General features: G+C 38.8%; 2 protein-coding genes across 2 annotated transcripts; both read right to left on the bottom strand.

Moving 5' to 3' along the window:
- Window positions 1-9,083: 9,083 nt before the first annotated feature.
- LOC127764067 (alpha carbonic anhydrase 1, chloroplastic-like) lies at window positions 9,084-12,535 on the bottom strand. The gene is made up of 7 exons (XM_052288892.1): window positions 11,729-12,535; window positions 11,498-11,591; window positions 10,756-10,961; window positions 10,229-10,332; window positions 10,034-10,136; window positions 9,440-9,622; window positions 9,084-9,348 (listed from the first exon to the last, which is right to left on the bottom strand). The coding sequence occupies exons 2-7, from the start codon at window positions 11,574-11,576 to the stop codon at window positions 9,226-9,228; spliced, it is 798 nt and encodes a 265-aa protein (XP_052144852.1). The 5' UTR covers window positions 11,577-11,591; window positions 11,729-12,535; the 3' UTR covers window positions 9,084-9,225.
- Window positions 12,536-12,668: 133 nt separating this feature from the next.
- LOC127764066 (heme-binding-like protein At3g10130, chloroplastic) lies at window positions 12,669-15,560 on the bottom strand. The gene is made up of 7 exons (XM_052288891.1): window positions 15,047-15,560; window positions 14,867-14,937; window positions 14,628-14,729; window positions 14,403-14,507; window positions 14,133-14,268; window positions 13,027-13,136; window positions 12,669-12,933 (listed from the first exon to the last, which is right to left on the bottom strand). Exons 1-7 carry the CDS (start codon window positions 15,306-15,308, stop codon window positions 12,853-12,855), a joined length of 867 nt encoding a protein of 288 aa, XP_052144851.1. The 5' UTR covers window positions 15,309-15,560; the 3' UTR covers window positions 12,669-12,852.
- Window positions 15,561-23,234: the final 7,674 nt, after the last annotated feature.

The following is a 23,234-nucleotide window of genomic DNA, read 5'->3' as shown; positions in this document are numbered from 1 at the left end:
CAGAGGAATCGGTTATACAAAAAGCTTAGCCAACAGTCAGACCGCGCATCACGCCAGTCAGACCGCACTCTTTGCCGGTCAGACCGGGTGCTTGGCCGGCCAGACCGGGTTATCTATAGCCGGTCAGACCGGCACCCTGGAACCTCTTCCAGAGTTTTGTCCCATGACTAATAACACTGATTTAAATTGTTATTTGCCTCATGTTAGTACTGTTAGTCATGCTATTCCACATACACATGCTATTCGCACCGATAATATAGCATGTATAGCCGAACCAAGCGACAGTTCGGATTGTTCTAATAATTTGTGCAATGATGCCATAATAAGTATAGCTGAACCAAATGTTGGTTTGGATTGTTTTACTAACTTGGATAATAATGCAATAACCAATATAGCCGAACCAAACGATGATTCGGATTGTGTTACTAGTTTAGACAATATGGAATAGCCGAACCAAGTGATGGTTCGGATTGTGTTGCTTGCTTAGACAATAGCACCATTGAAAATATAGTAGAACTAAATGACGGTTCGGATTATATCACAAGCGAAAGTGAAATAGCATTGTCATATAAGACCGAATCACAAATCGGTCATGTGGATGTTGGAAAAGATGATGACAATGTCTTGCGGCATAGTAGTGAAATTGAATCCAAAGTAGCTATGCATACATATCAAAGGCCGTATCTTGAACACATAGATTCGGTCTCATAACCGCAAGGATTTGAGGTGCCCAACTTCACAAAATTCATAGGTGAGGATGTTAGATCAACAATGGAGCATATCGGCCAATTTATTGAACAATGTGGTAAGGTCGGTAGTAATGATTTGCTTAAATTAAAATTGTTTCCCCTTTCTTTGTCAAACTTTGCATCTACATGGTATAGTTTACTTGCTCCCAATTCAATTTCTACATGGTTGCAAATGGAGCATGAGTTTCATGATTATTTTAAATATGCAAGCTTGATGGAGCAAAGGTCGATTGATAATTCATCGGTCACTTGTGATACTATTTTGGTTACACCTATTGCTAAGACCGGAATTGTTAGTAATCCTCTCCCTATTAGTCCTATTGATTTAGACAATGAGAAAGTAATGATTTAGCCTAGTCAAGCCGAATCCACAAAAGGGAAAGGTGTTATTATTGGGGATCCTCGGCCCGAGACAATTAGGATCAACAATGCGAAGGCCGAAGATCATAAACTTGCAAAGGATGAGTCATCTAATTCCCAAAGACCAAAAAGCTGAAGCTCACTTTTGAGATGCTTATGGCTAAGTACAAGAAAGGATTAGCCGGTCAACGATTTGATAATCAAACTAGTGATTCGAAAAGAACAAAATCATCTCGTAGGAAGAGATTTGGTCAAACACTAAAGCAATCGGAGTCATCAACTATACCAACTCCATACAAACCTCTGGTTGTATGCCATGGTATCCATATCCAATGTCACTATATATACGGTTATCCTTTTATGTATTACATGTCGTGGATGCCTCAACCACCTATGCCCATAGTTATTAAGACCGGACCGGTGAATGAACCGGTGAAGCTCTCGGTTCACCGGTTTAGTGGTTGGACCACTAGTTTGGCTGGTCCGACCGCGATTCAATGTATAATAGGATGTATATGTCTTTTATCAACACAAGCAAAGAGATGGTGAGTTGGCTAGCGTGTCTTGCTCCCAACCAAGCAACCCAAGGTCGAATCCCCTCCACAACACCCTTTTCTAGCTATTTCTGGTCCAACCAGTCTGGCTCAACGTCCGGTTTACATAAAAACCGACCGGCTTAATTGGTTTTCCCCGGTTCATTTGCATAGCCGATCTTCTACGAGGACCGGACCGGCCGAGGCCATGGTTCTGGTTTTTCCCAGTCGGACCGCCGGTCCGGTCCGGTCCTAATAACTATGCCTATGCCATGTCATCAGAATGGAAGCAATCACCTAGGACAGTACCAAGTCATTCTAATTCAAGACAAGACCGTTTCCCACAAAAGAATCGGTCCGGTAGATCAAAGGTGAAAAAGGTGAAGACAAGACCGTTTCCCACAAAAGAATCAGTCCGGTGGATCAAAGGTGAAAAAGGTGAAGTGAAGAAGGTATGGGTGAAGAAAGAAGCCAAAACTCCGGAGGTCGCTACTATCAAGAAGGAGTCCCAAGATGTTCAAATACATACTAGAGATGCGGCGAAAACTATACAAGCGGAGAAGACTGAAGCCGATGCCATTACTGCCGATAATGGTGGTCTGACCGGGACATCTGGCCGGTCTGACCGGCGGCTTGTTTCCGGTCCAACCAATCCTCCTGGGCGGCCTAACCGCCAGCCTACGGCCGGTCTGACCGACGGCTTGCAGTCGGTCTGACCGGGCCCAGAGGCCGATCTGACCGGGGGGCATTGGGAAGAGTGGGAAAATTGAGAGTAACACGGGAGCTTCTACTTCAACCAAATATATCAAGAATCATTGCTTGGCTCCTGGAAAACAATCACAGCCGAAGTGGATACCTTCTGGATATCTCGCTCTCAAAAGAGGAGGCTACAACGTCTTCGAGCCATAGGTCAAAAAGAAAAGGAGGCCGAAGACATGAAGGATTGAACATGTGAGAATTTAGAGCCTCGGACAACAAGTAAGCGAGTGTGGAGACCCAAGGAGGTAAAAGTTAAGAGACCGGTGATTTCCCAGAGTAGTGATAAGTTCAATTTGATAAGAGAAGAATCATCGATCATTGGAGAAGACTCTTCTCCACATGATGCTATGGGTGTTAGTGCGGTATTCATCTTGCCTTCGAAATCGTGCAATCATGAAAGCCGATTTTGCTTGGGGGGCAAGACATTAATATGCTCATGAAGAAATCAAGAGAGATGAATGGCGACGGATACAACATCACATCTTTGAGCCGCCGTTTGTTGGATGCTAAGACAAGGTATGAGTTTATGATGTTCATCATTATATTATATGCCTATGCCATGTTAGAACATTGCTTGCTATTTAGCACATGTGTTTGCTCATCAAATTGATATTACATATACATGTTGCAAATGCCAGTTCTGAGTAGTGGAATTGGTAAGTTGGCAAATAATTTATTTGAAGCATGATTTGGTTCATGAGTCTTTAATATTTATTAAAAGCCAAATCATGTATGTTTTTATGGATCACCATATGAGATATAGATTTCATAATTATTGCACCATAAAAGTTTTGCTTATTAGTAATTTGGCTAATGTTAATGGTCAATGTGATGATTTGTTCTAGAGTTGTTTTCTTTAGGAACATTGGCATTGTTCTAGAGTTGTTTTCTTTAGGAACATTGGCATTGTTATTATTTTGCATATATGCTCAAGCCGATTACTTACATTTGTAGTTTATTGGAATCTATGCATGTGACACATACGACTTTGGTGGTTCATTATTGATCATACTTCAAGTGGCTAAGTGTTTTTTGATGCCTTGATGATTATTGTTTCAAAAGCCACTTGAATTAGTATCCATCTAGACATATTAGTTGTATATTGTAATTTTTCATATGTCTAGAAAGAAGAAATTTTGGTCCAATAATTTGATACACCAAGCATATGGCTATAATATGAAGAAATGAGTATTTTTTATACTAGAAAAGCCGGTGCTTGATTTTTAATCTTTGGGTAAAATTGGCAGAATCACAGACTAGGGACGGTCTGACCGGCATTGCACGGCCGGTCTGACCGGTGGTGACCGGCGGTCTGACCGGCTCTGCATGGCCGGTCCGACCGTGCAGATAGGGTGGTCTGACCGGCATTGCATGGCCGGTCTGACCGATCCCGGGCAGAGAGCTGGGGGGCACATTACAATTGATTCAAAGGTCGGATTAATTGTGAATTCGGACATTTGTGCCCAAGAGTTAGAAGAAAACTGGAGAATCCCTTTGAATGAAATATTTGAAAGATTCTAGTCTTAGGGTTGATCGGAAAATTCGGCGGCAAGCGTTCAAATACACTTTGCTTGATAGAGAATTATATCACCGAAAAATAGATGTAGTACTTTTGAAGTGCTTAGATAATGGTCAATCTAAGGTTGCTAGGGGAGAAGTGCATGAAGGGATTTGTGGAACTCATCAATCGGCCTGTAAGATGGATCGGTTGCTTAGGAGAGCGGGATTCTATTGGCTGAAAGTGATTGATGATTGTTTCAAGTACTATAGAGGATGTGAAGGTTGTCAACGTTGTATCGACAATATTCAGTTAGCGCTTACCATTGTATTGGATCCTATCAATCAAACCTTGGTCGTTCCAAGATTGGGCTTTGAATTTCATTGGTCAAATTTATCCTTCGTCATCAAAAGGGCGTTGGTTCGCGCTAAATGCAATGGATTACTTCACTAAGTGGACCGAAGCCATTGTAGGATCAAGGAGGCTGACTAGAGGGGGGGGTGAATAGGCGGTTTTAAAACTTAATGGCACTTAAACAAAACTAACTTAAGTTGCTAGGCAAGGTAAGGTGCAAGGTTAACTAAGCAACTAAATTAAGTTTTGCAAACCTAAGTGATATGGGCTCAAATATGTCTCTATGAATGTAAATAGCACAAATGTAAATGCAACAAATAAATGAGACAAGAGACAAGGAATTTTTCACCGAGGTTCGGAAACTCGCCGGTTTCCTAATCCCCGTTGAGGCGAGCCTAACTTCACCACTCAACCACGAAGCCACCGCACGCCCCCTTCGTCAAGGGGTAGGCAAGGCGGGAGCCGGCCCACGGAGAGGACTACCCAAGCTTCGATCACTCGGGTAGTTCTTCCTTCACTCCGAAGGTGGTGAACTCCAAACCACTCACAAACGGCGCCAGGCCTCCTCCACAATCTCCTCGGAGAGGTCACCGGGCAACACCTACACAAGCCGTCTAGGAGGCGGCAACCTCCAAGAGTAACAAGTCTAGGATGCTTGCCGAGGATGATCAAGTGCCACACTAGCTATAACAATGAAGCAATGCACTTGGATTGGCTTAACTCACTCTCTAACACCTCACTAGATAATCTAAGTGCACAAGGGTGTGAGAGCTCTTGCAAGGGTTCAAGATAATGCAATGGAGTACCAAAACCTTACCCTTGCTGCTGGGGAGTGGGTATATATATACCCCCAACCACCAAAACTAGCCGTTGGAACCGAAATCCCCAACTCTGTGCTCTGCCGGTCAGACCGCCGTTATGATGCCAGTCAGACCAGACTACTTTGTAACGGCTAGAAAACTAGCCGTTACAGGGCAATCATTGAGCCCACTCAACTTGGTCGGTCTGACCGCAGTGTAGTGGCCGGTCAGACCGTCCACGGCTCGGTCAGACCGCCGTCGGCTCGGTCTGACCGGTTGCGGCTCTGGCGGCTCTGTATCGCCACCAAAAACCAGACCAGTGCAACAGACCAGTGGCTAACAGGCCCGGTCAGACCGGCCTAAGGCCCACGGTCAGCCCGCAGGTCACTTTTCAGCTCAACCGACCGTTAGTAAAACAGCGATATCTCTTGACTCGGGTCTCAGAATTTGGCGTTCTTGGACTCTATGGAAAGCTTATTCAAAGAGCTATCCAACCAATGAACAATCCATCCAAGAAACACAACTTTTATCTGGGAGAAAGGGCTCACACTCCAAAGGATACTCCACCGGACATAACCACATGAGGCTACCCAAACCTATAGGATTTGCCCACATCTCTCTTTGTTTAGGACTTGAGAAAACTCACCACACTTGTCTAGACAAGCCCACCAAATACACCTACATGCATATGAACTAATATGGCACAAGATCATCCACAAGCTCGCTTCATAGACCCCTCTTGATAGTACGGTGCCTATCTAGCAAATCCGGTCTACACCAAACACTAAGACCAGGAAAAGACTAAGAAAACATTCTTAGCTCGCTCCATTATACCTTTGCCTTGCACATCCAACTTGGGGTCAAGCTTGAGTCGAGATCAACACTTGTGACCATTTGATTCAACCATGTTTATACCAAGATATTTACCATCATTTGTCAAGACTTTCTTCTCATCACAAGCTTGATTTCATTCTTGCCAACATGACGATGTCCTTGGCTTGGTGACCATTAACCCATGGTGTCATCCATTAGCCTCATCATAGTGAGACCTATTCCTTTTCACGTCTCAAAGGAGAACATTAGTCTCAACAAATCGGTTGTCATCCTTCACTTGATGACCAACCGGTTGCATATGAAAGATATGGATATGTTTGTTGAGTTTTCATTAACATCACAAGTGTCATATACTCGTATGCAAGCTCAAGTGCAAAGATCCGATATAAATAATAGGTGAACAACATAGATCTAGAACATGCACAATAAATGTATAGGATTTGCTCCCCCTAATTATATGCATACAAATAAATATACAAGAGATACAAGTGTATGCATAATTAGAGAATGACCAATGGGGGTTTATCCTATACACATAGAGAAGGCATTTGTAGTAATGATGTAGACCAACATAAAACATATACCTTCATGATCTCCATGTTCTCAATGTAAATGAGACTAAATAAGATAAGACTCAAGTAAACATTAGTCTCACACTTATATATCAATAACATGGAAATCATATATATGAACCTATCAAAAAGTAGGAGATAATAAGTGGTACATATTATTTTATCTCCATGCATTTCATCCTTGTCATGATTAGGGTCCATCACAAAAGAATGCAACTCTTCCACATCTCATTATCGGGAAATAACCTAGTAGACAACTTATGCAAAAGAGAGGTTAATCCCATATACATCGGTTTATCATCTATCACCAAAGTAACAATTACACAAATGGTTTAATCCAAGATCTTTCAATCTTTTCTCTCTTTGGTGATGGATAATAACCCGATATAAACAATATAGAGAGATGAGATGAAAGATGATTTCAAATCAAGATAGAAATCTTATAATAAACAAAATATAGAATAAGCTCCCCCTCAAGTGTACATACATATGGATATAAAGGAACACACATGCACATAATCAATCAAGATCAATGAGGGAGCTCACACTATATTTTGGATCCACAAGAGAGACCAGGTTAGAATATGTGAAGTTTAATACACACCTCTCATCATTTTTATTTTCATATCCAAATGAGACTAGTCAAAGAAAGGCTCATAAAAACGTTAGTCTCATATAATTAGATTTGTCATTAATCACCAAAACCAAATTAAGGCACTTGAACTTACAGCCGTGCTATTTGAGAATATTACTTACACGAAGGTAATTGACTTTATCTTGAAGCATATTGTTCATAGATTTGGTATTAGTTAAACTTTGATGAAGAAGCTTCTTTTATGTCCAAGGAGGTAAGAAGTTTTGCCGAATCTTATGATATTAAGTTGTCGAGTTCTTCTCCTCACTACGCTCAGGCTAATGGATAAGCTGAGTCGAGTAATAAAAGATTGTTAAAATTAGTCAAAGAAAAGATTGAAGAACGTCAAAAGAAGTGGCATGATGTGCTTTCGGAAGCATTATGGGCTCATAGAATATCTAAATATGGTGCTACCAGAGTCACTCCTTTTGAGTTGGTTTATGGACAAAAGGCCGTTTTGCCAATTGAGGTAAATCTTGGCTCTCTTCGGTACTTCAAGCAAGACGACTTGTCGGTTGAAGATTAAAAGACCTTGATGGGAGGCGATTTTGAAGACGTCATCGACAAGCGTTTGAAGACTTTGAAAGAGATGGAGACACTTCAAGGACAGCATTTTCAGAGGGCAATCAATGGAAAATACTTGAAGAAATACCTCCTTAGCGTTTGGCAAGATGCTTAGGGAGTCCCGTGGCCGATAATTGGATTATCGCCCTGAGATAACATGTTCTATGCTTTTAGGTTCACAATGTTCACCAAAAAGGTAGGGTGGGCATGTGTTTACACCCAAATTTGGCACCTATAGACGAAATAGGGAAAAATTACCAAAGTTTGGAAAGTGTCGGGTTTCCTTCACAGGACCGGTCAGACCGCAGGTGTGTGGGCGGTCTGACCGGCTAGTAGGGCCGGTCTGACCGTAGGCATATGGACGGTTAGACCGTCAGGGTCCGAGCCTGAGTCTGTTTTCGTCGAGTCTCGGGTTTTCTTGCTCGGGAAGGTATGTTTCGTGTTTTCATTGGTTTCTATCCCGAGTTGGACGTGGAGAAGGGCCTGTAGAGGATAAGACCAACCCTATTTAAGAGACAAGGCCGGTTCATTGTAATCCCTGAACATACAATATACTTGAATCGCTTTTTTTTAACTTTTAGCCATGTTTTCTACTTTACTCTAGTTTTAATCCATATTTGTCGATTTGCGCTGTAAATCGTCCACCGACGCTGCGAGAGTGCGACACCTCTTTGTAGGTTTATCCTGAAAACCTTCCGTTTTGCCCGCGAGACGGGTAGTTATCCTCATATCGATCTAAATCGGCTTATAGGCTGATTTTTGATCTATAAATCGGCTCCACTAGCCGGTTTAACCTTTTTCTACAAAACCCATCTTGATTTGGCCTTTTAGCTAGATCGAGGTGGTTGACGACTCCATATCACCGCAAGATGTTTAGGTGTTACGATCATGCTTATCGACTTGTCACAAAAAGTTACCAACACTTCTGTGCGATGGAGAGAGAGTATATTAGAGTACTGGATCAGAACATCATATTGGAGCTTACTGCGGTTCGTTTTCATCCATACTTTCGTAATTTCGTATGAGGAGCACATCATGGACATATTCCTAATGCCCTAATCAATATCATGTAGTTGCTTATTTCTTAAGAGAACCTTACTGATGCTAATGCTGATTGCTAAATTAATGTGAATGGTCCCAGTTCTCCTCGTCTAGAACAGGCAGCAACAAGAAGCCAGAAGGGATAAATTCCTCCATTTGCAAGTGATTAACAGTTAAGCGAACCTGCTTCTATTCCATTCTAAATTCCTCACTTCATTTCATAAAAAGAAGATCAAACAATTCCTATGAGGTCATGGTCATGTCCTCCCTCGATGCCGCTGTCTTCCTATGCATAGAATTCATACATTCAGGGTCTTCCCTGCATCCATGCCGTTATCCCCTTTCGGAGACTTCTCACAAAAGAAAAATGAATTATGTGAACCATGACAATGAACAAGGTTTTATTGCAGTCCATGGCGCCGATTACATTGACATTGCTGAACTTGGGTACATACTAAAGCACATTATTATCTGCAGATAGATGAGCTGCCGCAGGCTAAAGCATCTTTTGGATTACCGTTATGGGGTTACATGTAATTGAGCTGCACGGTGCGACCATTGAGAGGCTGTGTCGGCCTGCGGTTGTGCCTGTAACTCCCGTGCAAAGGGGCCCTCAAAGCAGCAGCCTGCTCTTTGGTCATTTCTCTTATCTGCAAAATTAGAAGCGTCAGTGAGTATAAAAAACATAACTCACTACGAAGTTTTCATGATGTTTCTATTACTCTGCAAGGGGAATAGTACCTCTCCAAAAATGTTCCAGATAACATTTTCGGTGCATGGAGGTGCCGTGAGGGATCCAACGTATCTGAAATACCTATCCGCGCCTTTCTTCAATTCCCTCATATCCACGAGTCCAACAGGAAGAGGTTCGCCTTTCTCCGCTTTACAGCCCTCTAAGTATAATGCAGCCAACTTATCCTTTATCTGCATGTCACCAAGACACCAACATAGCAAATAGCTAAAGTATGCATATGCTGATTATGAGGTGTAGTATATGAGAAAGGTAATCCAATGATGTCAAAAAAAAAAAAAACACCAAGCGACAGTATTGATCTGCTTCATAGATAGTACACATTTTAATGACATCAATTCCAGCTGTGAGCAGGTTATTGTTCTCAAGCCTACTCCTATGTATGAAGGATACAATATCTAGTCAGTACTGACGACTGCCTGTTAATCTGATCTATGCCAAAAAAAAAAAAAGGTTAAAACTTAAAATGGAAAAGGACTTTAGTTGATTGAAGTGGGGGATCTGATTTTTAGAGTCCTACAGAGTACAGTGTTTTGATCATTATAGCGAGTACTATGTCCTATCAGGGTGTCACAAAAATTCACCTGAAAAAGAAATGGATCAGGTTTCCCATGTCGATACAGGACTGCAATGACAGTAATGTTGCCATCATCAGAATGGTGAACCATGTGGAGCTCCACTGCAAACCTATCATGATATGACATGGTCCACACAATTAGAATAACAGATAACCATGATTCACAATGCACCAGGTTGTATGCAGCATTGTGCATGGATACCTTTGGCCATTGATGGTGTGCTCTGAGGGAGAGTGCCAATGCAATTGCCTCAGTTTATACTTTTTCCCATCCACCTTCACAGTCCCAGCAGTGTCGTAACGTAGCTACATCAATCAACCACAATTTAAACCCAGATGATTTTGAATTTACATACCCTCTACTTGAATAGGTGATGGCGTAGACAAAGTTGGACAAAGCATATTTCCATTTTTGTAGTAAATTTATTATTATAGTTATAATAGATTGGAGATCAAATCCATATGCACTAGTGGCAGAAACAGCAGCATGAATGGATAAGACTATTAATTCAAAGAATGAACAGAGTATTAATTCAAAGAGTATTAATCCATATGCACTAGTGGCAGAAAGAACAGCATGAATGGATAATTCAAAGAATGAATGAGTAAGTCATTGACAGCATATTAAAACAATCATATATTCTCCTAGAAAGAATTGACTAGGAATATTATTCTTGCATCTACACATTTTCTTTGTTAACACAAATAACCATCTGTTTTAGATCAAACCGCAATATTGAAGACATTGTCAACAATGGAAGTGTTTGCAGCAGTATAATCCATTTCAAGGGGCTCCAACTTTGGGTTGTAAACTGCGTCATCTTTCAAAATGTTGATTGGAGACTGGTACGTCCCTTTTGAGCACGTTGTGAAATTAGGACTTAAGCTCCCCCAATGCTCTGGACCAGTACTCCCACTGTATCCAAATATCACATCTGATTCAGGTAAAGGCAATACAGATCAGATATGAGATATCAGAAATAAGGTGTTTCAGGAAAATTACTCGTAACATGTGATTTTCCACTGAGTTTTGTTATCTTTGGATCATCCAGTTTGATATCTGATATTCTATAATGATTATAATATTTGGTATGACTGAGGAATTTGCATAAATTGTTTTTCCATTTTTATGAGATTTTGTGACTTTTTTATCTTGACTTTCTTCCATTCAATATAAATATCAAAATTGGTGTAGTTATTAAAGAATCAAAGGAAGAACTGAGAGGTAAAGGGGTAAATGCATCTCTAGTCCGAGTAAAGAAAAGGTCGCCACAAGCTGAAAAACTATAAAAAAATAAGAAAAAAACAAGTTTGAGGGACAAAGTTGTTCTGTTGTAGTCCTCAGGAGAGCAAAAATCTGTGCCATTGTCACATGGATGGTCAACAAATCACATATCATAAGATAAACTAAACAACACAACAATAGACTAGCTGAGGAAAAATGCAAAAGAAGGATAAACAGAATTCTTACCACTGTCACATGCATGGTTCACAAGAATGTGAGTGCACAGCAGTGCAACAAAGATTGCACTTTTCTTAGCAGTCCCCATTTATCATTTGATCCTCTGTTCAGAAATATAAACTCATATCATTAGGTGCAAGGAACTATAGAAGTACTTGCAGTTTTGCTCTCTCGCCACAAGTGGAGAGCACAGATATATAGGGCCTGTTGTGGTATTTTTACGAGCTAGCTTCCTCCTACCTGCAGAGACAAGTAGACCAGTTCAGAGATGTTGATGTGTTGATCCCGAGTGGCCTTGCCCTTTCAGTAATTAGAAAATAGCAAGGTCCTCTTTGTAGCATCACAGGATGAATGCATCAATTCCTCAGTCTTGTCCAGTGCCAGCTCCATCAAATAGCATAACTTCTGTAACAGACGTAAAATAAGACAACTGTTCTAAGCAGTTATAAATTTAACTGATAAAAACAATGTAGGTCACTTTACCACCTCGAAATTGATCTCGGCTATGCTGATAATCACACCTCAGCACCTTATACTATATAAAGATGAGTGGGACTCATCTCCAAGATGCCAACTAAGAGAATATTATAAAATCATGCCAAGAGAAAAGCATCCTATGTACAGATATGCCCATGACCAGTGAACGGCAAACACCTTCCCCACGCAAACGTGCACACGCACACAAAATGAAAAACCAACTAGGACAACAATTAGGCGAATTGTTTATGCTAGTTCACGATAAAAACAAGGAAATAGGAACGCATATAAGGAATATATCACCTGTAAATGTAAGTGACAAGCCAAATCATTAGATGATACTATGATAGAATATATCCCCTTTGCTTAATTTCTGCATAAAGATCACAGCTTTACAAGTTTAGAGTCCAAAACAGAATCCGGCTTAAAGAACCAATCTAAGAACCTTCAAGAACTCCATAATGAATTAATGATATATCCTACTGTTACTGATGCTCCCATGTACTACATGCTAAATTGGTGAAAATATGCCCATCAGTGTCAAATATGGCAGGCTCAAAACTCTGCTGAATGCATTATTTCTGTAGAAAAGACTTTCTAGGTTTGGTACAAAAGTTGTATGAGGAAAAAAAGGTCTACTTTAGCTTTGTGACAGAGATCTTAAGACAGGATGGCCTTCTATGCTAAAAATACCATATACAAATTAAAATATCAAAATGAACTATGATACTTCAACATTCAATTTTACAATCATGTAAATTTGTGTCTGATACACGATACATATGTATATACAATATGAGCAAAGAGAAGATTGAAGTTCTAAATTTGTAGGTGCGTGCATTTTTATATACACTGAAATCTAATAACTTATTTGTTAATCTAGGTCATCAGAAGTTTGCATCAAGCCTCTTAACCTCCAATGCTATTTCATTACGCCTTGTGAATGGAAGTGTGAAAGGGGGATTGTACTGCAGATTCAGTAAAACCCAGGATCAGTCAATGATCAATCTTATTTATGTAGGACATTAGAATATTGATCAATTATTTTGAGCAAGATTTACCTGAGCAATTTCTACCACTGAATCATCTTTCACCCGAAATTGAGAGTCCTTTTGGAGAGTTTCCCGCAATCTGGATTCCCTCTGGCTTATGTCATCATCTGTAACCAGACCTGTTTTACAGCAAATAGAGTATAAAAGATGACTTGTCAGTGTAGTGGATGATTGCCATTTTGGCAGGAGTGCATAATGTGCATAATTGCGTATCCTCTCGAACCAACAAAGAACGTTTTCAAGGTGTTTTCAATATCTATAAAACTTATATTACTTTAGCAGAAAGAAAGAGAGTTAACCTTTAGCTCAAAACATAATAAATACCATGAGAGATGCATACCATTTTCAAACTTTCTGTACTGAGAAGGAAAGTTGAAAATAAAAGGGGTAATGTATATCGAATTTTGGGTGATTTTGTATTATGTTGAAAACATAATCAAACATAAAGTCTAAATTATTTCTGATAAGATGATAATGTAAGTGGGTGAACCTTGTTCTGGTCTCATTACTTGAAAAAAAAAGTTTTTTTTTATTTTTTATAATAATGGAAAAGCTAATATTACAGATTGTTTTGATGATTAGTACGAATATGGGAAACAACAATACAATTTACATCAGACAATAATTCCCAGATGGAACCACATAGTACAAGTAATGATAATGCAAGTCGCTCTGTGCGAACTCATCGGTTTCAATTATGCATTTCTCCAGAGAACACATGATGGATAAGAGGTAAGCTTTTATCATTACTAGTCATGTGCCCGTGCATTGCAGTGGGATATGGGAACATGGCTCAATCTTTTCTGCCCTTGCAATGGGATCTGGGGAATGTGTTTTTTTTTGTCCATCGGCTAGTTTTTTAGTTGCACTGGATTTTTTTTGGAGTGGTTTTTCATACGTGGGATTGGGGGAGGGAAAGGAAGGACGACACCTGTGCTTTTAAAGTAGCAGAGGAAATGGAAAGGTTACAAATGTGAAAACGGCAGTGCCAATAAGCAGAAGATTGCTATTTTTAGAAAAACAAATAGGTTCATAAGCAAATGTGACAAAAATCATATCGAGATCCCAATGTTGAAATGGGTACACAAACGAAACTGAGAATATGAAATTAGGACCTGAAAAGGCTGCAACTGCTACGATTTTGGCGGGCACCTCCTTGATGGTCACAGAAGGGTCTTTTGGCAGTGGCAGGTCTGGACCATATTTTGATGGCATCACAAAGGACATCTTCCACTTGTTTTCATTAGCTGACTGCAAATGACAGCATCGATTAAATGGGATGCATAACTTCTCAACATATACATGCTAAGACCCTGACTCCATAATCACTAGAAGTGACAAATCAGAACAATGTCTCATGGGATTAACATACAGAACCCACCCACCTTCTTTGTTATTACTGGTGTGGTCATGTCCATCTTTTCACCATCGGGTTCACCCTTCCGAGTAAAAACAGGGGTTGTCATTTCCATTTGCTCAGAAGTCGTGTTCTAGAGTCAAAAGCATATATACCATTAATAATAATCCCTCTAACAATTTCCCGTTCAATTCAATTAGTCAATGGAACAATAGGAAGAAACTCTGGCCCAGGGTGGAACTGTATCAACTACCTTACCAAATAAGTAAGACGCCAGCACGTTGAATGACTGGGATGATCCACTGAAATCGAATCCGCTTCTTCCAGGCATTGTCGTCTCAGCGACATAGTAGGACTTATCAAGATTTACAACAGAAGGCAGTTGATATCATGTAATAGAATAATGGGTTCCATTTTCTATAGACGCGTAATTCCCAATTAACATTGTACTACAAAACAAACAATTCGATGGACGGGCAAACAAATGGTCACCTCCACTTCTCTGATCTCGTACTCCGCCTCGCGCTTCAGGACGCGGAAGGGGACGGTCTCGAGATCGGGCACTGCGAGAGCACATTCAATGTCAGTAAAGCAAAACCACAAACCCCTGAGAGCCTGAGAGGCTCTGGGCGAGAATGGATCACGAACGGCGGCGGAATCATCACCACCGACCAGACATGAGGGCCTCCTCGAGGGTGCGGGGCTCGAAGCGGCGCGGCGGGAACGCGTACTTGACGGCCTCCGCGGCGAGGCCTACCGCGCGGCGCTGCGAGGCGGCGAGGGCCTGCGTGGCGAGCGCCAGCACAAGCGACGCGCGCGCCTCCGCGCCGCCGCCGCCGCTGCCGATGACGCGGGCCGTCCCCCGCGCGGGGCGCCGCCCACGGGCCCCGGCGGCGAGCGGCGCCCGCGCGGAGGCGGAGCACAGGAGCGCCATTGCTAGCCCGTTCTCCGGCGCGGTGGCTGGGTGGGTGGGTGGCCGCTACCGTGTCCTCGTCGGCGCGCGCGTAGGTGAAGGGGGGAGGAGGAGGTCGCTCTGCGTGGTGGCGCGGCGCCCGCCGATATTTTTTTTGACGGTGTGCGGCGGTGCGGGAGAAGCGTGTCGCGGATGGCAGGAAGCCGCGGGGGCGGCGAGCGGCGTGGTGGCAAGCTGTTCGGGACTCGGGAGGGGAGATGGTGACGTGGCCGAAAGGGAACGAGGGGCCGATATTTTATTCCCCGGCAAAAACCCAAATGGTGGATTTTTATTTTTATTTTTTTTAGCTGCCGCTGCAAGAACCTGGTTCTTGATGCGAACGATTGAACATTCGTGGTGGTTGAGATCAATCATGCATAGTGTGAGAAGTTTGAAAATATGTGAGGTTCGTTCAAATACCATTTTGCATATGGGTTTTGTTAAAACATCACCTTTAACCTAACATGCTATAATACTATATGGGATTAAATTGTCCTCCACTCGTTTTCTTCCTTGCCTGCTTGGGACTAGCTAAGGTAATCGAGTCATCAAATTTTTCACCGCGCAATGGTCACCGCAAAGCTGCATGTCTCCGGCAACGTCCTATTCGGCCACAACACTCTCTCCCCCACAACTCACTGACCTCCCTCTCCATCTCCGCCATGAACCATGTCTTGATCGTGCAACTCTCATTCGTCGCCAATCCGCTCAACTGCCATTAGGTTTTTCTTCTCCAGTGATCTTCATCACCACTCACCGTCAAGCTCAAGCACTGATTTCATCCCCACCCATCCATTGTCAATTGAGATGCAGATCAAACCCGCAGACGACGTGAGGTGGAACCAAAGATATGCGTGTGAGCATGCGGCTAAGCCTTGCCACTAACGGTGGTGGTGGAATGAGCCAAAAGGTAGGAGAGGAGAGCTTTAGGAGTGGCGACGAGATCCCGTCAACCAATCCCTAGGGTAGCAAGATGAAAGAAGAGCGACATCTAGTGGTTGAACATCAAGGACGGAATGGGTTTCTCTTGGTGTCCGACGACAGTCGGAGTAGAAGAGAAGATGAAAAGGGAGAAGATAAGGGTAATTTGGTCTCAGATAGTATTCTGGAGTGTAGCACACGTTAAAAGTGACATTTAAAAAAAACTAACTGGGTGGCCCGCGCAACTGCGCGGCTAGCATCCAATCAAAATCATATTTTTTCAGTATGATTTTACTTAAAATTTATTAAATAGCTATCTCGTTGTCTTAAGACTTTAAAAAACCAAGCCTTATCATCCCCGTATTTCTAATTATATAATTTTAAAAGTCACACCAGCTGCTACCCATTACTTCTGTCATATCTTTTTTTATTTGTTTGCTCGATCTACCACTATTTATATTCATTCTCCTTGAAATCTTTAAAAATTGGATTTTATATTTTTTAGAGTTTATTGTCTCGTTGGGTTTCGTTTTTAAAATTTCTAAAAGTCCTGTCAAACGCTGCCATTATACTCCTCTACAGCCCATCCACTGTCTTCTCTTTATCGTCATTGAGATTTTAAAAATCGAACATAATAATCGTTCGGGTTCATTTTTTTACTTTCTAGAAGTCTCGCCAAACCGTCAGCGGCTTTACCACTGTACTTCTTTATGGCTCGCCCGCTGCTTCCCTTCTTTATTATCATTGAGATTTTAAAATTGAACATGATTATCATTGTTTTTTTTTACTTTTTAGAAGTTCCGAACCTTTAAAAATTGGACCTCGTAGTTTTTAGAGTTTATTGTCTTGTTGGGTTTCATTTTTCATAATTTTTAGAAGTCCAGTCAAACGATGCCACTATACTCCTCTATGGCCCATCCGCTGCCTATCTTTATTGTCATTGAGATTCTAAAAATCGAACATAACTATCGTTGGAATTCTTTTTTTTTATTTTCTAGAAGTCCCGCTGACCGTCGGCGGCTCTGCAACTATACTCCTATACACCCCGCCCGCTGCTACTCCTTTTTATTGTCACTGAGACTTTAAAAATCGAATATGATTATCAATGAGTTTTTTTTTACTTTCTAGAAGTCCCGGTAACCGTCTTACCCGTTTGCTACACGACCGGCCTGTCGTCCCTCCTTTTAATCGTTATTAGGATTATATTTGGTGTTTTATTAAACCACCATCTACTCCGCCTGCCTAGCGGGCTCCGCGCTCATTATCCTGACTGTTCTCTCTGCTGGGCCTCTTTATAGGCCTACTACTTAATTTATCTCGTCATATGTTTTAGATGGTTTTTTTTCACGGTCTTTATTTTTTATCACCAATTTTAGTTATTTATAAATTCTATCCTAATTGAAATCTTTTTTCTTTTTCTAATTTCATTTTTTTTCAAATTTTAATAATACTGTATAGTGTTCTTTTAATATTTTTATTTTTATTTTTGAATTTCAGATGTTTTAAAATTGTATTCCTACTTGAACTCTCTTTTAGTTTTTCTAATTTTGGATATTATTTTATTTTTTATTCTGAATATTAATTAATCGTGTATTGGGTTCTTATATGGACTCTTCTCTCAATATTCCTTATTTTTAATTTCGATTTTTAGTTAATTTTAAACTGTGTTCCTACTTGAACTCTTCTCTCTTTTTCTTTGCTAATTTTGGATTTTATTTTTATTTTTATTCTAAATATTAATTAATCTCGTATTGGGTTCTTATATGGACTCTTCTCTTAATATTCCTTATTTTTAATTCCGAATTTTAATTATTTTTAAATTGTATTCCTACATGGACTCTCATTTTCTTTTCTAATTTCTGATTTTATTTTATTTTTATTCCGAATTTTGATTAATCTCATATTGGGTTCTTATATGGACTCTTCTTTCAATATTGCTTATTTTTAATTCCGAATTTCAAATATTTTTAAATTGTATTTCTACTTGGACTCTCATTTTCTTTTTCTCCGATTAATGTGGGAATTTCTAGCCCCCACAGTGAACGTAGTGCCTCCTTTCAAAGCTTTAATCTCGTATTGGGTTCTTGAATGACTCTTATCTCAATATTTCTTATTTTTAATTTCTAATTTTATTTAATTTTAAGTTATGTTCCTACTTGAACTCTTCTCTCTCTTTTTTTTTGCTAATTTTGGATTTTATTTTTATTCTGAATATTAATTAATCGCGTATTGGGTTCTTATATATGGACTCTTCTCTTAATATTCCTTATTTTTAATTCTAAATTTCAGTTATTTTTAAATTTTATTCTTACACGGACTCTCCTTTTGATTTATAATTTCTGATTTTATTTTATTTTATTCTGAATTTTGATTAATCTCGTATTGGGTTCTTATATGGACTCTTCTTTCAATATTGCTTATTTTTAATTCCGACTTTCAGATATTTTTAAATTGTATTTCTACTTGGACTCTCCTTTTCTTTTTCTCCGATTAATGTGGGAATTTCTAGCCCCCATAGCAAACGTGATGCCTCCTTTCAAAGCTGTTTTAATAATATAACTAGGTGGGTGGCCCGCGCAACTGCGCGGCTACTACGCATACAAAATTATATAGGGGCATTTGTAAAATTGCCACCGATTTTTTCAACATTGCAAGGATGCTACTCGAATGATAGTTCTAGTGGCAGTTTTGCAATAACGATTCAAAGTAGTGGTAAATTTGCAATTGCCCCAATTATATATATTTAAATATGATTTTACTTAAAATTTATTAAATAGTTATCTCGTTGTCTTAAGACTTTGAAATACCAAACCTTATCATCCTCGTGTTTCTAATTTTATAGTTTTTAAATGTCACACCAGTTACTACTCCTTACTTCTGTCATATCATTCTTTATTTGCATGCTCGATCTACCACTGTTTCTATTCATTCTTCTTGAAACCTTTAAAAATTGGATCTTATAGTTTTTAGAGTTTATTGTCTTGTTAGGTTTCGTTTTTATGATTTATAGAAGTCCCATCAAAAGCTGCTATTGTACTCCTCTACAACCGTCCACTGCCTCTTCTCTTTATTGTCATTGCTTTTTAAAAATTGAACATAATTATCGTTTAGGTTCAATTTTTTACTTTCTAGAAGTTCCGCCAAAACGTCAGCAACTTCGCCACTGTACTCCGCTACGGCTCGCCCGCTGCCTCCTCTCTTGATTTTCGTTGAGATTTTAAAATCAAACATGATTATTATTGGGGTTTATTTTTTTAGTTTTTAGAAGCCCGAACCTTTAGAAATTGGACCTTATAATTTTTAGAGTTTATTTTCTCGTTGGATTTTATTTTTTATAATATTTAGAAATCCCGTCAAACACTGCCACTATCCTCCTCTACGACCCGTCCATCGCCTAGCCTTTATTGTCATTGGGATTGTAAAAGTCAAAGATAACTATTGGTAGAATTCATCTTTTACTTTCTAGGTGTCCCACCAACCATCGGCGGCTCTGCCATTATACTCTTCTATGACCCGCCCGTTGCCTCTCATTTTTATTGTCATTGAGATTTTAAAAAACAAATATGATTACCATTGGGGATTTTTTTTACTCTCTAGAAGTCCCGCCAACCGCCTTGACCGATTGCTTCACAACCGACCCGTCATCCTTCCTTTTAATCATTATTAGGATTCTATTTGGTGTTTTATTAATAGTCTTTAGATGTCCCATCAACTACCACCACTCTACTCATTTATAGACCTTTTATTTAATTAATCCCGTCATGTGTTTTAGATGGTATTTTCTTTCAATAGTCTTTATATTTTTATCACCAATTTTAGTTATTTATAAATTGTATTCCTAGTTGAAATCTTATTTTTTCTTTTTCTAATTTCATAATTTATTTTATATTTTGTTTCGAATTTTAACTAATATCGTATTGTGTTCTTTTAATATTTTTATTTTTAATTTTCAATTTCAGTTGTTTTAAAATTGTTTTCCTACTTGGACTCTCTTTTTAATTTGTCTAATTTCAGATTTTATTTTATTTTTATTCTGAATTTTAACTAATCTCATATTGGGTTCTTATATGTCCTCTTATTTCAATTTTGTTTATATTTAATTCCTAATTTAAGTTAAATTTAAATCGTACTCTTACTTGAACTCTATTGTCTTTTTTTTCAATTTCTATTTTTTTTATTTTTATTCTGAATTTTAATAATCTCGTATTGGGCTTTTATATGGACTCTTCTTTTCAATATTGCTTAATTTTAATTCCGAATTTCAGTTATTTTTAAATGGTATTTCTACTCGAACACTTCTTTTCCTTTTATGCTAATTTTGGATTTGATTTTATTTTATTCCGAATATTAACTAATCTCGTATTGGGTTTTTATAAGGACTCTTATTTCAATAGTGCTTATTTTTAATTCTGAATTTCAGTTATTATTTTTAAATTGTATTTCTAGTTGGACTCTCCTTTTCTTTTTCTCTCATTAACGTGAGAATTTCTAACCCCCACAGCGAACATGGTGCTTCCTTTCAAAGCTGTTTTAATAATATAACTAGCTGGGTGGCCCGCGCAATTGCACTAGCATCTATACAAAATTATCTACTCCCTCCGTCCCAAAATTAGCTCAGCCATGTGTTTTCATGTCCAACTTTAATCGTTCGTCTTATTTAAATTTTTTTTTGAAAAAAATAAAAACATAAGTCACACGTAAAGTACTATTCATATCTTATAATCTAATAACAATAAAAATAATAATTATAAAAAATTTAAATAAGACGGACGATCAAATTTGGACACGGAAACTCACGGCTGCACTTATTTTGGGACAGAGGGACTACTTTTTACATATAATATCACTTAAAATTTGTTAAATGGCTATCTCATTGTCTTACGGCTTGTTTGGTAACTCGAGGGAAGGGGATTGGGAGTTTTCACAAGGGAATTGATGATGAGATTAAGATGGGAATTTGATTTTTAATACCAATATCTTGTTTGGTAGAAGTGATGGAATTGATAGGGAGTCTAGTTGGAGATTAGGTCATTAATAAAAATGGATGGCTGAGATTTGCTTAGATAAAGTAAAGAAGGAATTCCCTCCCAATTACTTGCCCCTACGCAGGTATTGAAAAGGAGGGAGTTCCTTCCTCAATTCCCCATCCCCATCCTACCAAAATTCACATGTCTCCCAACCAAACAAAACACTTAATAGCCTCATCCCTCTAAACTCCCAATCCCTCTTAAAAACTCCCTCCAACTAAACGGGCCGTTAGGACTTTGAAAGACCGAACTTTGTCATCCCCTGGTTTCTAAAAGTCACACCAATCACTACCTCTTACTTCTCTACCACCCATTTATTTGCTTGCTTAATCTACCACAACTTCTATTCATCCTCCTTAAAACCCTTGAAAAAGGGACATTGTGGTTTTTAGAGTTTATTGTTTCATTGTGTTTTATTTTTATAATTTTCAGAAGTCTCGTTAAACGTCATCATTGTACTCTACTACAACCTGTTCGTTGCCTCCCCTCTTTATTGTAATTTAGATTCTAAAAATCGAACATTTTTATCGTTGGAGTTCAATTTTTTACTTTCTAGGAGTCCCGTCAATTGTCGGCCGTTCCACTATTGTACTCTTGTATGACCGGTCCACTGCCTCTCCTTTTTATTGTCATTGAGAATTTAAAAATAAAAAATGATTTTCATTTTGGTTTATTGTTTTAAGTCCCGCCAATCGCCATGACCAGTTGCTTAACGGCCTGACATCATTCCTCCTCTTAATTATCATTGAATTATATTTAGGGTTTTGTTTATAGTTTTTTCGATGTCCCATCAATTGCCACAACTCTACTCCTTTACGGACATGTTGCTTCTCTTCTTTTTATTGTCATTTCTCATCATTGTATTCTAGATGCAATATCTTTTAATTTTTTTTCATATTCTCATTCCAATATTTTGTTATTTACAAATTGTATTCTTACTTAACTCTTATAATTATTTTCTATTTTTACAATTTATTTTATTTTTTTTATTTTGAATTACAGTAATCTCCTATTGTGTTTTACATTGAGTGAATCTTTCAATATTTCTTATTTTTATTTCCAGTTACAGTATAGGTAAGTTGTCTTTATTTTCTTATTGTATGCAACTAAAGGGTTCACAAAGTGCTAGATTCTTTTGAAGAGAAGATAGAGACTCTGTTTTTTTCCTTCCTGTTCGAGCGAGCATGTCAATAATTATTACTACCTCTATCCTAAAATGTTTGACGCCGTTGACTTTTTTAAAAATGTTTGACCGTTCGTCTTATTCAAAAAATTTAAGTAATTGTTAATTCTTTTCTATCATTTGATTTATTTATTGTTAAATATACTTTTATGTATACATATAGTTTTACACATATCACAAAAGTTTTTGAATAAAATGAGCGGTCAAACATGTTTAAAAAAGTCAACGGTGTCAAACATTTAGGGAAGAAGGGAGTATTTGTTAAGGTGGTCTATTATGCCAAGAAATATTTTTTCTTATACAATTAACTTATATACTATATATGTTTTGTTATAACTTATTATAAATTAAATCAACCAATATTAGTGGTGTAGAATTTTTCAAATGTAACTGCGCATATTTTTTTCTAGTTCCATATAGTGAACAGACTCCTCAAATATGTATTTAAGTAGAAAAATTTTAATAAGCTACAAAATTGTTACCAGTAATCTGTGCACGTGGCTTTAGCGTGACGGCAAGATTATTTGGGCTAAGTGAACTTGAGTCCAGATGGACTCTTCCATGGACTGTGCATCTTTATTTTTTTTCTTTTATTCCACACCCAATCGGAAAACATCGTTGCCCAAAGAGTACTATTAGAAATCCAACATACATGTATGCTCATTATGTACGTAAAAAATTAGGGGTAACTTTCCTATCATGTATTGACTATCATGTATTAGTAGACTTTATTTCGTATTAATAAAATTTCTATTCATGATAAATCTACGCCCTTTA

Source organism: Oryza glaberrima, chromosome 2, assembly GCF_000147395.1.
Source record: "Oryza glaberrima chromosome 2, OglaRS2, whole genome shotgun sequence".
Taxonomy (NCBI): Eukaryota; Viridiplantae; Streptophyta; class Magnoliopsida; order Poales; family Poaceae; genus Oryza; species Oryza glaberrima.
Note: the sequence above shows the minus strand (reverse complement) of the source record. Positions and strands in the feature narration are given on the sequence as shown.

Coding starts and splice junctions, on each gene's coding strand:
- LOC127764067 (XM_052288892.1), bottom strand. CDS start 11,576: ATGGGGACTGCTAAGAAAAGTGCAATCTTTGTTGCACTGCTGTGCACT. Junction 10,962..11,497: donor GAACCATGCATGTGACAGTG/GTAAGAATTCTG, acceptor TACCTGAATCAG/ATGTGATATTTGGATACAGT. Junction 9,349..9,439: donor TCTGGAACATTTTTGGAGAG/GTACTATTCCCC, acceptor CTAATTTTGCAG/ATAAGAGAAATGACCAAAGA.
- LOC127764066 (XM_052288891.1), bottom strand. CDS start 15,308: ATGGCGCTCCTGTGCTCCGCCTCCGCGCGGGCGCCGCTCGCCGCCGGG. Junction 14,508..14,627: donor CGTCTTACTTATTTGGTAAG/GTAGTTGATACA, acceptor TTTTGACTCTAG/AACACGACTTCTGAGCAAAT. Junction 13,137..14,132: donor AGCAGTTGCAGCCTTTTCAG/GTCCTAATTTCA, acceptor GCTGTAAAACAG/GTCTGGTTACAGATGATGAC.